Source organism: Aplysia californica, unplaced genomic scaffold (genome assembly GCF_000002075.1).
Source record: "Aplysia californica isolate F4 #8 unplaced genomic scaffold, AplCal3.0 scaffold00084, whole genome shotgun sequence".
Lineage (NCBI taxonomy): Eukaryota > Metazoa > Mollusca > Gastropoda > Aplysiida > Aplysiidae > Aplysia > Aplysia californica.
In genome coordinates this window covers 722883-735194 of record NW_004797354.1, presented here as the reverse complement: position 1 = coordinate 735194, position 12312 = coordinate 722883, and the positions used below count along the sequence as shown (strand labels likewise).

Here is a 12312-nt window from a genome sequence, read left to right as displayed (position 1 = left end):
TAGGGGTCATATTCCATCAAACAAACCAGTGGCTGGTGTGAAAAGCAATTTACTTGCGGTGATGTCCAGCCTTTCACACATTTGTCGACAGTGAAGTACCCCAACAAACAGGAAAAGGACCTCATTTTACTGCAAGGGATGTCCAAACCAGCTTTTTTCATCCCACCCCATGTTTTGAGGCCTATCATCTTGCCCTGTGTTATAAACAGACAGTTGGGGGCACCTGTGCTTCTTTTGTGTATTCGATCAAAGGTTTTCAGTTGTTTTGAAATGGTCATAAAAGGTGTTGAACCAACAAAAAACCAAAGAAATTCCTATAAAAATTGTCCAACGGACATTTTTCTTTCTAAAAAATTTTTTTTGAGTGCCTGATTGCACCACAATGTCACACAAATTTGAAATTTCATAACATGAAAACCAAAAAAGACAAGACAGGAATGACAGACAGCCAAAGAGCAGAATAGAAAGCACAAGAAAAGATGTCTCAGAAACAAAAAAACAAAAAAGCAAGATCACCAACAGAAACAAGATTGATTATACAAAAGCAAAGGGCACAAGCAGTTCCCCTTACAGCACAAGCAGTTCCCCTTACAGCACTCACGGAAACAAAAAAGTTCTTGACTCACATCTTATTGGTGACTGAAGTCATGCAATGCTGTAAGGAAAACCTATCAGATCCAATGTATGGCAGGTGTTCATTCTCACCTACACTCAAGAAACCAGATCTTCTTCATGAGAAGCTCAAGAATACAGTGGAATCCTGTTATAACGAGAGGGAGGGTACCTGTGCCAAATATCCGTTATAGCAGGATTCTCGTTATAAGGGATCCAGTAATAAATTCAAGGGAAGTAATAAAGTAGGCCTAATCTATGAGTCTGATTTTCAGTTTATTTCTTTTTGTAATATCCCCTGATGATGATTTGGTTCAAAATGACCTTTAAGTCTTACCAGATCAAAAGTTGAATCAGGTTTCTTTCTCTAGCGCTAGCGATGTTGCCAGCTCAGCGTTGGCGATCAGAAAGACAGTTCTCTAGGCTAACTCGCCCCCTGTGTTGTCCCTCATCACGCCCACGTCACACATTCGCTCCATCCATCACAGCACTATGACCTCTCCATCCTCGCATCGGAGAAGTGAGAGGCATGGTAGGCCTAGACCTTGATAATCTAGACTAGGCTGGCCCATCACACGATGCGTTCTGCTTGTCTGCGCATACCACACTCCCTCCACTCATTCAATCCGGCCTTCACTGTCGGCACACGTGGACTCTCGCATTCTTTGTTTCGTGAGATAACCAACAAGCTTCTCAACGGGCGAGGTTTTACATGAATAATTGGCCTATGCGCGGTGCACAGCAGCATCTATATTCCGCTATAACCGACTCGCGCGTTTATCTGATTGCGCTATAGCAGTATTTTATTTACAAAGATAAAGAAGAGGAAAAAAACAGGGTTTTAGAAAAGTGTCATTTTAACAGACTTCTCGCTATTTCAGGACTCATTATAAGAGGATTCCACTGTATCTCACACTGTAATTAATAAGCCTGAAATATTCAATTCAATACTTTTGCCTCAGCTGAAAGGCTTATCAACTGTTAGCAAAAGTAACTATAAAGAAAAAGAAATAAAACAGAATGTGAATAAATTAAAATCAATTTGACATCTCATACAGTACATCGTGAAATATAATCTGTAACAAATTAACATAATACTGTACACATTTAAGTAGTAAAATAATTTATTTGATATAAATTTACTTTTAATTTACTCTCACTCTCTGAAATATTCATTCATCCATTCTTTCGGTAACGATTATTGCACTTTGTGAAACAGATCAAAAGCAGAATGATTGCTAGCACTCTTCAGTTGCTTGTTTTAGCTCGTTAGTAGGAATCTAGTTCATGTCATGTGAACGCAAGGCACAAGTCAAACAATTACACCACAGATGCCTGTGACACCAAAAAAGGCTCCAGTTTGGTAAAAGTGTTACTGCCCTCGAAACTGCATAAGAGCAAGCGGGACACAAGTTAGTTGTTTTCACAGCATGGCTTGATTTTACAATTAAAACAAAAAAACATTAAAGTTTAACAAGATTTCTCTGATAGACTTACAATGCCTAATTAAGGCAAATGATTCTCTTCCTTTTGTGTACTTATAGATTGACCAAAGGGAGCAAATGAAAAGTCAAGAAAAAGGCCTTGAATTTCATTAGACAATAACTATAATAATGTAAAAAGACAGAGCGGGTCGGTCCTCTGTTTACTCTGAATTACTGCTCCTTACGATTCAGCCATTTCACAAAATATAAACAACCATGTGTTTCACTAAACGGATCTGAGCTTCATGACTGATAAATTTTTTTTGCTCAATAACGTTTTAGACAAAGAAACTAAGTAAACTTTGGACTGTTGAAAGGAAACAAAATTTCTTTAACTTCCTTTTTCAAACATCTTTTCAGGAAAACTATCACAGATTTTTAGCAGCAACAGGCTCACTTTGAATGGACATAAAATAGTGCACTCTCAGCAGCTATTCATACTAAACCTCCACACAGATAAACATTTGATCAGCAATGATTTGGCAGTATAGAGTTAATCACACACCTCATTCAGACATGCCAGACCTCAGCACAGCAGAAAAAAACCCCTCTCATCTCACTGTGGCAAACCCTTCTCATCATTCCAAACATCTCCTCTTTCCAACTCTTCCGCATCAATTTCCTTATCTTTATCATCATCATCACCATTATCATTATGACTGGTTTTAGCTTCGCCCTTTGCTTTATTTTCCTCAGCGTTTTTCTTCCTCTCAAATTCTGCCACCTCTTCCTCAGTTAACTCGCGGATTTTCGGCCCGCTGGGCGCTTCCTCTTCCTGCTTTTTGTCCACAATGATTTCCTCCAACTCTTCGTCATCCGCTGCGTCCTCTTCCTTCTTCGTCTTCTCCTTTGACTGGAATTCTTCCTCAGCCAGCCTCTTTTCCTCCTCCTCCTTTTTCCGTTGTCTTTCTTCCTCCTCCTCCTCTTCTTTCCTCCTCCTTGCTTCCTCTTCGGCTGCCTTGCGTAGTTGAGCTCGGAGGATTTCGAGAAATTTGTCAGGAGCTTTCCCTTCCTGGTTCTCTTTAATCAGACCATACTCTACAGCCTTCGCCAGAGCCTGAAACATGAAAACAACCATTCAGATAAAGTTAAAAGCAAAAAAAATGGGGACATTTTAAAAAAGAATTTACACATTCTGGAAAGAAAAAAAAACAGCTTATGTTGAAATGTTTTAGCTATTTTTGCTAAACTCTAAAATGGCAAAATTTGACATATGTGAGGCAGCGTGGTGGAATCAGGCTCTAGTCAGTTTTTGAGCATGTAGAGTTATTGATATCATCTTAAAGCTTGTTCACTTGTCTTTATTTGGATGAAAAAAATATCCATTTATCTTGAATAGAAGTCGAGATATTTGCGAATGAAGAATGTGGGGGTCACCTGTTTTCAGAGGTAAGATTAGTGAGAAAATGGCCGCAAAAGATTAGTTATTTCCTTGGCTTTAAGAGTTCGTGGTAACTGAAAATTTACATTTTTTGTGTCCTTATTCAATGCCTTTCAGAAAAACCCACACAGAAATGAGTTCTTTAATGTGCATGAAAGGTGTTGAGCCAAAAAACAAAAATTTGATAAAAATTCACAAACCTGCGGAAAAATGTCAGTTTCTTCACTTTAATTATTTTGACGAGAGCCTGATTCCACCATGCTGCCTCACATTTCATTTTTAAAAGTTCGTCTAGCCTCTCTCCATTCTTTTTTCAGAAATGTTATCTCTTCAGGTAAAATTTTAAAAGAGAGAAAAGCATTTCCCTCTTCTCTCCTACTCACAGCATCAGCAGCATTCTTGGCAGGTTTTATCTGGGGCCTGTGGTTGAGAGAGAGAGAGATAGAGACTGAGAGAGATTAAGAGAGAGAGAGAGAGAGAGAGAGAGAGAGAGAGAGAGAGAGAGAGAGAGAGAGAGAGAGAGAGAGAGAGGGGGGGGGGAGGGTGAAAGAGCGAGAGAGAGAGAGAGAGAGAGACAGACAGAGAGAGAGACAGAGATATCAGAGCCAAACACAGTGACCACTCACAGCATCAGCAGCCTTCTTGGCAGACTCAGCCTGAGGGTCGGTGTCCTTGGACACAGCCATGAGAATCTCCAGCAGGGGGCTCTCCACCACCAGACGAGCCGTGTCCTCGCCAGCCAGGACCAGATTCATGACAACGTGGCACGCTCTGTGCTGGATGTCCGGCAGCTCGCTCACCGTGTGCACCTGGAAGATGTCCAGCCACTGGGACACCTGAGGGAACAGATAAAGTTGGGTTGGTTTTTTTTTATTCAGAGGTATCTCTCTTTAGTTTAGTATGGGGTTTTACGGCGCTCGCAACTGCATAAAGGTATCTCTCTTGTGTCTTCCCTGAGATTGATAATAATAACAATATTAATAGATTTCACATATCAATAATAGCAAACTTCACTAAGTTATAAAGCGTATTTCCACTAAGAAAGTGCTCAATGCCTTTTACAATAAAGAATAAACTTTTTCATGAGCATATGAATAAACATTAAGAAGTCTCTCCTGCTTCTTTCTAAGACATTTAATATAAAATTTACTTAAATAATGCATTTCCGATTAGAAATAGCTCAATGTACATTTTTTTAATGCAAAAAAAATTAGTACCATATGATACCGATCGTTTCTCTTCGTATCTTAATAATCAACAAATGTAAAGATTTTTCTGCCTCACTAACATAATCTAGATCATTTAGAAGGCAGGAGAAGGAGGAAGAGGAAGAAGAAGGAGGAAGAGGAAGAGGAAGAGGAAGAAAAGAAGAAGAAGAAAAAGAAGAAGAGGAGGAGGAGGAGGAGGAGGAGGAGGAAAAGAAGAAGAAGGAAGAAGAAGAAGAAGAAGAAAAAGAAGAAGAAGAAGAAGAAGAAAAAGAAGAAGAAGAAGAAGAAGAAGAAGCAGCAGCAGAAGAACAGAAGACGAAGAAGAAGAAGAAGAAAAAGAAGAAGAAGAAGAAGAAGAAGAAGAAGAAGAAACAGCACTCTGGAAAATCTTCACCCGCGCATTTTGGGAAACAAAAACGTCATAACACAATCATGGACAAACCCCCCACACATGTCCCACCTCCACAATTTTCTGGCAGAGCGTCGGGCGGGCCGACAGCATGGCCAGGGCTCCCGTAGCCGCCCGCACCAGGGCGATTTCTTCCTCACCGGCGTACAGCACCATCAGCTTGATACGGTCGTTGGAACCTTCGTACAGGTCCTGGACCTGTGCCACAGGGAGGGTCATGGGTGGTGACAGTCGAACTTCCGTGTGTGTGTGTGTGAGTGTGTGTGTGAGTGAGAGTGGATGTGTGAGGGTGTGTGTGAATATAATTTTGCTTTGCCCTCTCATAACAGACAAAAGATTAGTGTGTGTGTGCGTGTGTGTGTGGTGTGTGCGCGTGCGCCTGTGTGTGTGTGTTTGTGTATATAAGGATGACTAAATACGAGACTTTTATTAAGAGTTTTACGCCACTAGCAACACAAAAAGGTCATAAAAGTGCTGAAGATCAGAGGTCTTACAAGAGAGCAACAAACACAAAAAAGGAGGAGAGATTGACAGGACAGCACCCGGAAACTACCCACTGGCAACACATTGAAGCATTTCATTCCTTGAATGAGATAAAGAAGCACGCCCATACGTACACAGTATAAAAGAACACAAATACAGACTGACACACTGCCCCCTCACCTTCTCACACATGACCATGTTGCACATACACTCCGTGGCTGCACGTCGAAGCATTTCATGTTCTTCATACATGTGATGTTCCAACATCGGCAGGCCTTTCTCGGTCAGAATGCGATTTCTGCTCTCAAAGGAAAACGAAAAGACAAAATCATCTTTGAGGGGAATGAGAGAAAAATCTCCTTACATCAGTAAAAACTCCTCATAACACAACAACAAATATACAGAAAAGAATTTTGTTTAGTTTTGGTATGGCGCTAGCCACACAATAAGGTCATGCACAGCACTGAAGATAATAGTATTACGAGAGAGTAACAAAAATAAAAAGGGAGGAGAGGAGAAGACCTTTCCAAAGCATCCGTCAACCGACGGAACAAGAACTTTTAATGAAATTTGTACAGTTCCATTGTTAAGGTCCTGATTTGTTTTATTTATTATATTTTAGTAAGCACTTCACTGCACTTGCAACATAATTAGGTCAAAAAAGTATGAAGATTAGAGGTGTTATTAGAGAGTAAAAAAACAAAAAAAGAAGGAGAGAAAAAGGACAACAGACGTTTGATAGGAAAGAAGGAGCAGACCACACCTGAGCACCTGCCAATCACTCACCTAAGTATTGAGAAAAGGGAAAAGCTGATTTACTCATTTGAGCCTATTCCCATGTACTTATGGGACGCCCAAGCAGTCCGGTGGCCTAATCCCGTGTATTTACTTGATGCGCTTTATTGATCGATATCTCCAGTATTTTTGAATTGCAAGCCAACAGTTGACCCACTTGTATTATTTCGTTTAAAATTTGGTGACGTTATGTGTGATACTTTTTGAGTTGTAACGGACTAAGTCAGTCACCCGTGCATTTCGACAACTGATTTGATTATAAATTGGGGGCAAAAAAAATGGTGTAGCCCCCAGACATTGCAATTTCAAAATATTGAGAAAACAAAAACTATTAGGGCAAATTAGGATGCAGTTTTCTTTTTCTGTAGGAGCATTTCTTTCTTTCTTTTGTTGAACTTTTTAAAATTATGAAAGCTTTCACAGACTTTTTGAGGTCAACGATTTAATATAGATCTACCCCAAAACTGACAGGCTGCAATGGTTGTTGGGTGAAAAATAGCTCAGGCTCAAGTGAGTTAACAGTGGCAATGGAAAGATGGGAAGTAAATAGAGCCTACCCCACTGCCTTTTACCTACATATGTTGTTGATATGAGACTAGCCCCTAGACCCTAGACTGTCCCAGGATCACACAGTTCTTTTACAAATCTATTTTTAAAATGACGAATTCAAACTTGGGCAGAAATCAAAAGTCAGCAGGACTATGCTAACCCTTGTCCAATCTAACCAACCCCAGAGTCTGAGTTTCAATAAAGAGAATCACATCAACACAAAAACAGTCATCTGTGAGGCTTGTTGTCAAAATGAGTTACTTCTCCCAATCCATGAATGGGGATGTCAGCCAAACAATCAACACTGGGGTCAAACTTGTAGATTTTTAATCTATGCTATTTTCTCTAAGTCCAGCATGTCTTGTATTAATACATACAGTCAAACCTGAGTAAGACGAAATCGCAAAGGAGCCCGAAAAAAATTCCGTTTTAGACATTTTTCGTCTTAGGCAGGGGAATTAAGAGAGAGATTGGTGGGGGGAGGGTTAAAGGCCCAGCCGGTGGGATCAAGAATCGCTTGTCCGATCAGCAAGCAGTGGTCAAAACTTCACACCTTTCATGCTATCCTGTCTGATAAAAACGTGCGTCAGTCTTACTTATCCAATTACCACCAGTGCGTGCCTTTCATAGGACCACTGTTTGACCTATTAAAAACAGACACGTTCGAACATCTCCTTTGCTTCCACCCTTAGCCCCACCCACCGGAGTAACAAGCACAGTGAACCAATGCCACCCCTCACTGCCATCATGTAACAACGATCCGAGGAACTTTTCTCCGCTGGCCGTACCAGGGCGGCAGGCTTTGGTCATTCTAATTTCACACCTCTGGCTTCTGGCTATCCAGGAAAGTTTCCGTAGTGGCTTGCTACCCGAGCACTCTCACGGGCAGTCGTGAGATTTCACACCCACACCATCCTGACATTCTTCATCGCTCAGGGCTCACACCATGGGGTAACATCTCACCCCAAATTGCACCCTTACTCTCCTTCCTCGCCGGCGGAAACTAACTTGCGAGATTTGATTCAAATCAGGGCTGAGCGGGAAAAGAATTTTCCTTCTTAGACAGGAGAAACCCTCGGAACGGAGTTGATTTTTCTTTCCGTCTCCCCATTGTAAAGGTGCCCGTTTTATACAGGTAATTAAAGAGGAATATAGCAAGGGGGGGAAAGGGGAGATTCCATAAAGACAGGTTTCCGTTTTCTACAGGTTTCTGTTAAGGCAGTTTCGACTGTACTTATATACTGCACAAACTCTACCCATAAATTTGACACGTTTATTTCCACAGGAGTAAAAGCTGAGACTTGACTCATTATGTCAAAACAGAAAAAGTTATATAGAGCTAGATAAGAGTTTAGTTTTAGTAAGAGTTTTACTGCCCTTGCAACACGATAAGGTCATATAAGTGTCAAAAATTAGAGATGTTACAAGATAGTAACATACATTAAAAAAAAGGAGGAGGAGAGATAAGGATGATAGATGTCTATAGGAAAGAAAGAGCAAACCACCCCCCCCAACCACTCACAAGCATTGTAAGAGTATGACAGACACATAAAAACAACAGTGGGGAATAAAACAAAGTAGGATCTACCAGCAGTGGGCTCCAACCACCCGCACCAACCTGAGAGAATCGCTGACCGATGAAAGGTTGGTGAGAGCCAGCAAAGCCTCAAAATTCTGCAGTCCTGACCGGTCAGCGTTGAGAAGGGACAGAAGTGGGCGTACAACCTCGTACATCTGGGAGCATGGAGATGGGCGGGCATTATATTCAAAAGTAAGCACAGCACATAACAAAGAAATATTAATTTTATGATAACATTTTATTAATCCCTGTAGGGAATTAGTTTTAAAATAGCAAACATACATACACCAATACATAAAATCAACTTTGCACTTTTTAACAAACGTTCATGATTTGGCACAACACCTTTTATGTTCATTTAAGAACATGTCTCCGGTTTGACTTTACTGAAAAAGATTAATTAAAAGCACAAAAGTTGTAAATTTTCAGTCCCCATGGACTCTCAATCTATGGAAATAGCCAAAGTTTGGTGGCCATTTTCTCACTAATGTGACTCACCCTTTGGCCCTGGAAGGCAAAGTGGGGGTCGGAGGTCACAGCAATCTTGGCCAAGGCGTGGGCGGCAAGGACAGAGCCGTTATCTGTGTTGTCCGACATCAGGTTCAGCAGAGACTGCGGATTCAGCATCACAACATTCCACCTCATGACACAGACACCAGAAATAGACCACTTTTCCAGTTTTAGTTGTTTTTTGGGGGGGGTTTTATAGTAGAGGTTTTACGGCGCTCGCGACTGCATAAGGTCATATGAGTGCCAAGGGGTGGATGTCAACAGAGAAGTTTTTACAGGGAATCGGGCCCACTCTGCTCACCTCTCCAGCTTTAACAGCACAAAGTCTGTTTCGACTTTCAAGGCACCCCGGAAATAGCGGGTCACAAGAATGTGACAACCATACAAAAGAAGTAGAGGAAAATGATGATAGGAAGGATTAGTAAAGAAAAAGCAGCAGTTCCCTGTTGTAGTTCAGGCAGTTATGAGCGTGACATTGTTGAATCAGCCCATTTACAATTCTACTGTGCATAAGAACGAATAATGTCCCCCCTTTGGGAATGGCCTAAAGACTCTTCAGTCAGTGGCACCGCCTCGAGGGGGGGGGGGGGGGGGGGGGGTTAGTTTGAGTAAGAGTTTTACCAGTGCTTCCACCAGCTGAAGCTGAAAAGTGAGGAAAAATCTGCTGGAGGTCTGGGGGCGAAGCCCCCCAAAGAAATTGAAATTTAGTGCTTTTAGAGAGTAGAAAATGGCATGTGGGAGACTGTTTGAAGATATTGCCTACAGCCCATAACATTTATTTTTTCACCAACATTTTGATCGTCTTGTTTGACTTAATCACCAGCATATATTTCCATTGCTGGCAATGTTTAAAAGCAAGTTCCCATTTCATTGCTACTATAATTCAATTAATTTGTCATCGCACCATTGATAGCAAGCAAACCTGGGAATAATGAAAATATGTACCTTCAAAATACGGTTGCGCAGCGTTTACCCAAATTTTTTCTCAATTTTCCAGCCTGAATGTCGCCTGTCACAACCTCGGAACACCACTTCGAATTATTCTTGATTTTACCTACGGCTGGATCGGGCCAATCACCCGACTCGATCGCCTGAAACTGAAAGCAAACACATTTATCTTTGAAGCGACCGAGTCGGGTGATCAGCGCGATCAGCCGATCCCATCTGTAGTGGGCACGCCCATATCAGCATATTTCTTTCATCGCAGCCCTTATATCGCGTTCACGTGCCGTAGAATCTTCGCATTGGTAATTTCTCTAGATCTAGATCTAAATTTGCGAAAAAAGTTTCTTTCCGACAGTAATTTTCTGTCTAAGATCACAAGTCAATTTACTTGATCAACGTGCAGATTTTCCAGCCGCGGCAACAACCCGAAGATAGACAGAAGGAATGAGTGAACGACAGAAAGGTTCGTCAGATTTTGATCCATCTGCAGGTAAAAAATGTACTGCCGACCAACACGCAATGAATGCATGGGACTGGGACATAGCGGTATAATGGCCGATTGCAGGAAATGCGCAATTTGGCAGGTTTCTGTAACTTCAACTTGTTGCCGAGAGAATTACCGTAAATATCCGTAACTTATACAAGACGATACGAAGGCGAGTACGAAATTTCGGCAGTCCTGCGCTGTCGCATTTTTTTTAACGGAGGGAGTTGATAATGATGGAGGAATAAGTACGGAACTGGCAGAAAGTACGGATTTCCGTAAAAATACGGAAGAGTGGAAACACTGTTTTACGGCACTTGCAACACAATAAGGTTATATGAGTGCCAAAGAATAGAGGTGTAACAAGACAGTAACAAACACAAAAAAGAAGGAAAAAAAAGATTAGGACGACAGATGTTGGACAGGAAAGAAGGAGCAAATGACACCAGAGCACTCGCTAATCCCTCACAGACACAGAACTACAAGGTTCCACCTCAGAGGAATAATCACACATTCAAACCTGCTGTAACGGCCACCTGTCCAAGACAACCACTCCCACTCTCCCTCCTTCCATTTTTTAATATCATAATGATACTGTTCAAGAGGTCCACCTGTTTAAAACAATCACTTTTCTGTTTCACAATGGGTGGCCGTCTTGGACAATTTCGACTGTACTAGAAATGAATTCAATCTAAACATTCTTACTCAGGTCCTTAACTTGTTGCCTCTTGGTGTTGAAATATTATATTTAATAATAATCATCATCACTATAATAATCACAATCAAGTTAAAATTATTATAGCGCAAATTCCCCCTCAGCAGCAAGCTCTATGCACCTTACAATCTATATATTACGTAGGACTACATAGTCAATAAGGACACCTCTTACTGTCGAAGCAACTGAGTTAATAAATGAAGATGAATCTCTTCGAGCTAAACTTGAACAAATAATGCCCATATGTGAGGGACTGTGGTGAAATCAGGTGAACGTCAAAATAATGAAACCAAAGAAACTGGCATTTTTCTGGCAGTCGGGCAATTTTTTTCTAATTTTCTTGTTTTGGCTAAACCCATTTTATGCCAATTTAAAAACATATTTCTCTGTGGATTTTACTGAAAAACGTTTTTCAGTTTTAAGGGACTCTCAAGCTATAGAAGTTACCAAACTTTCGACCATTTTCTCGTTAATTTTACATCTAAAACCAGGTGACCACCACTTCTACCATCGCAAAAATCTCAACGACTATTCAAGATAGGTGGATATTTCTTTCACAAAAAAAGCAAAGCAAATAAACAGGCTTTAAGATGATATCAGAAACTCCATATGCGCAAAAATGGAGAAGCGCCCGATTCCACCACGTCCTGATACACATGACCTTATACAGTCGCTTTTAAGGACAAGCCGGCTAACCCAGATTTCGGGGGTTTCCAGATATCTTGACCTACATCAAAAGTGGGCATTGCACTACCTATAGGAGACGTTTAGCTTCATTGGCGCGTGCATATTTGTTTGGTTATAGAGAAAACTCTCCTTGTCTTTTAAAGAAAGTGAACAAGGGGCAAAAACTTTACCTTCGCTTTTCTCAAAACATCAATTTTCGGGATAGCCCCCTTGTGCTTAAGAGTGACCATATAGCTGCGAGCACCATAAAAGTTTCACCAACCAGAAAATAGCGTGACTTTCCAGTTAAAATTGTGCATGTCCCTTAGCCTTACCTTGACACCTCCTTGTTGCACAATCAACCCTCGAAGACTCTCCTCTGTCGCAAGAGACATGTAGACTCTAAGAAAGAAGGTGGGGTGGAAAGGGGGAGGGGGATTTAGTGAAACAACAAACTTTGAGAGGTCAGAAAGCTTTGAGAGGTCAGACAAA

General features: G+C 41.1%; 1 protein-coding gene across 2 annotated transcripts in view; it reads right to left on the bottom strand.

Annotated features, from left to right (window-relative positions):
- Positions 1 to 867: 867 nt before the first annotated feature.
- The window catches only part of LOC101849602 (protein unc-45 homolog B), a 47819-nt gene continuing 36374 nt past the window's right edge, over positions 868 to 12312 (bottom strand). For both annotated transcript variants that reach the window (XM_005094546.3, XM_005094545.3), the window contains exons 16-22: positions 12156 to 12222; positions 8999 to 9112; positions 8540 to 8655; positions 5758 to 5875; positions 5146 to 5292; positions 4104 to 4313; positions 868 to 3153 (exon numbers count right to left, since the gene is read on the bottom strand). In XM_005094546.3, the coding sequence (XP_005094603.1) occupies positions 2653 to 3153; positions 4104 to 4313; positions 5146 to 5292; positions 5758 to 5875; positions 8540 to 8655; positions 8999 to 9112; positions 12156 to 12222 (1273 nt within the window). In that variant the 3' untranslated portion in view covers positions 868 to 2652. The remainder of the gene's footprint in view (positions 3154 to 4103; positions 4314 to 5145; positions 5293 to 5757; positions 5876 to 8539; positions 8656 to 8998; positions 9113 to 12155; positions 12223 to 12312) is intronic.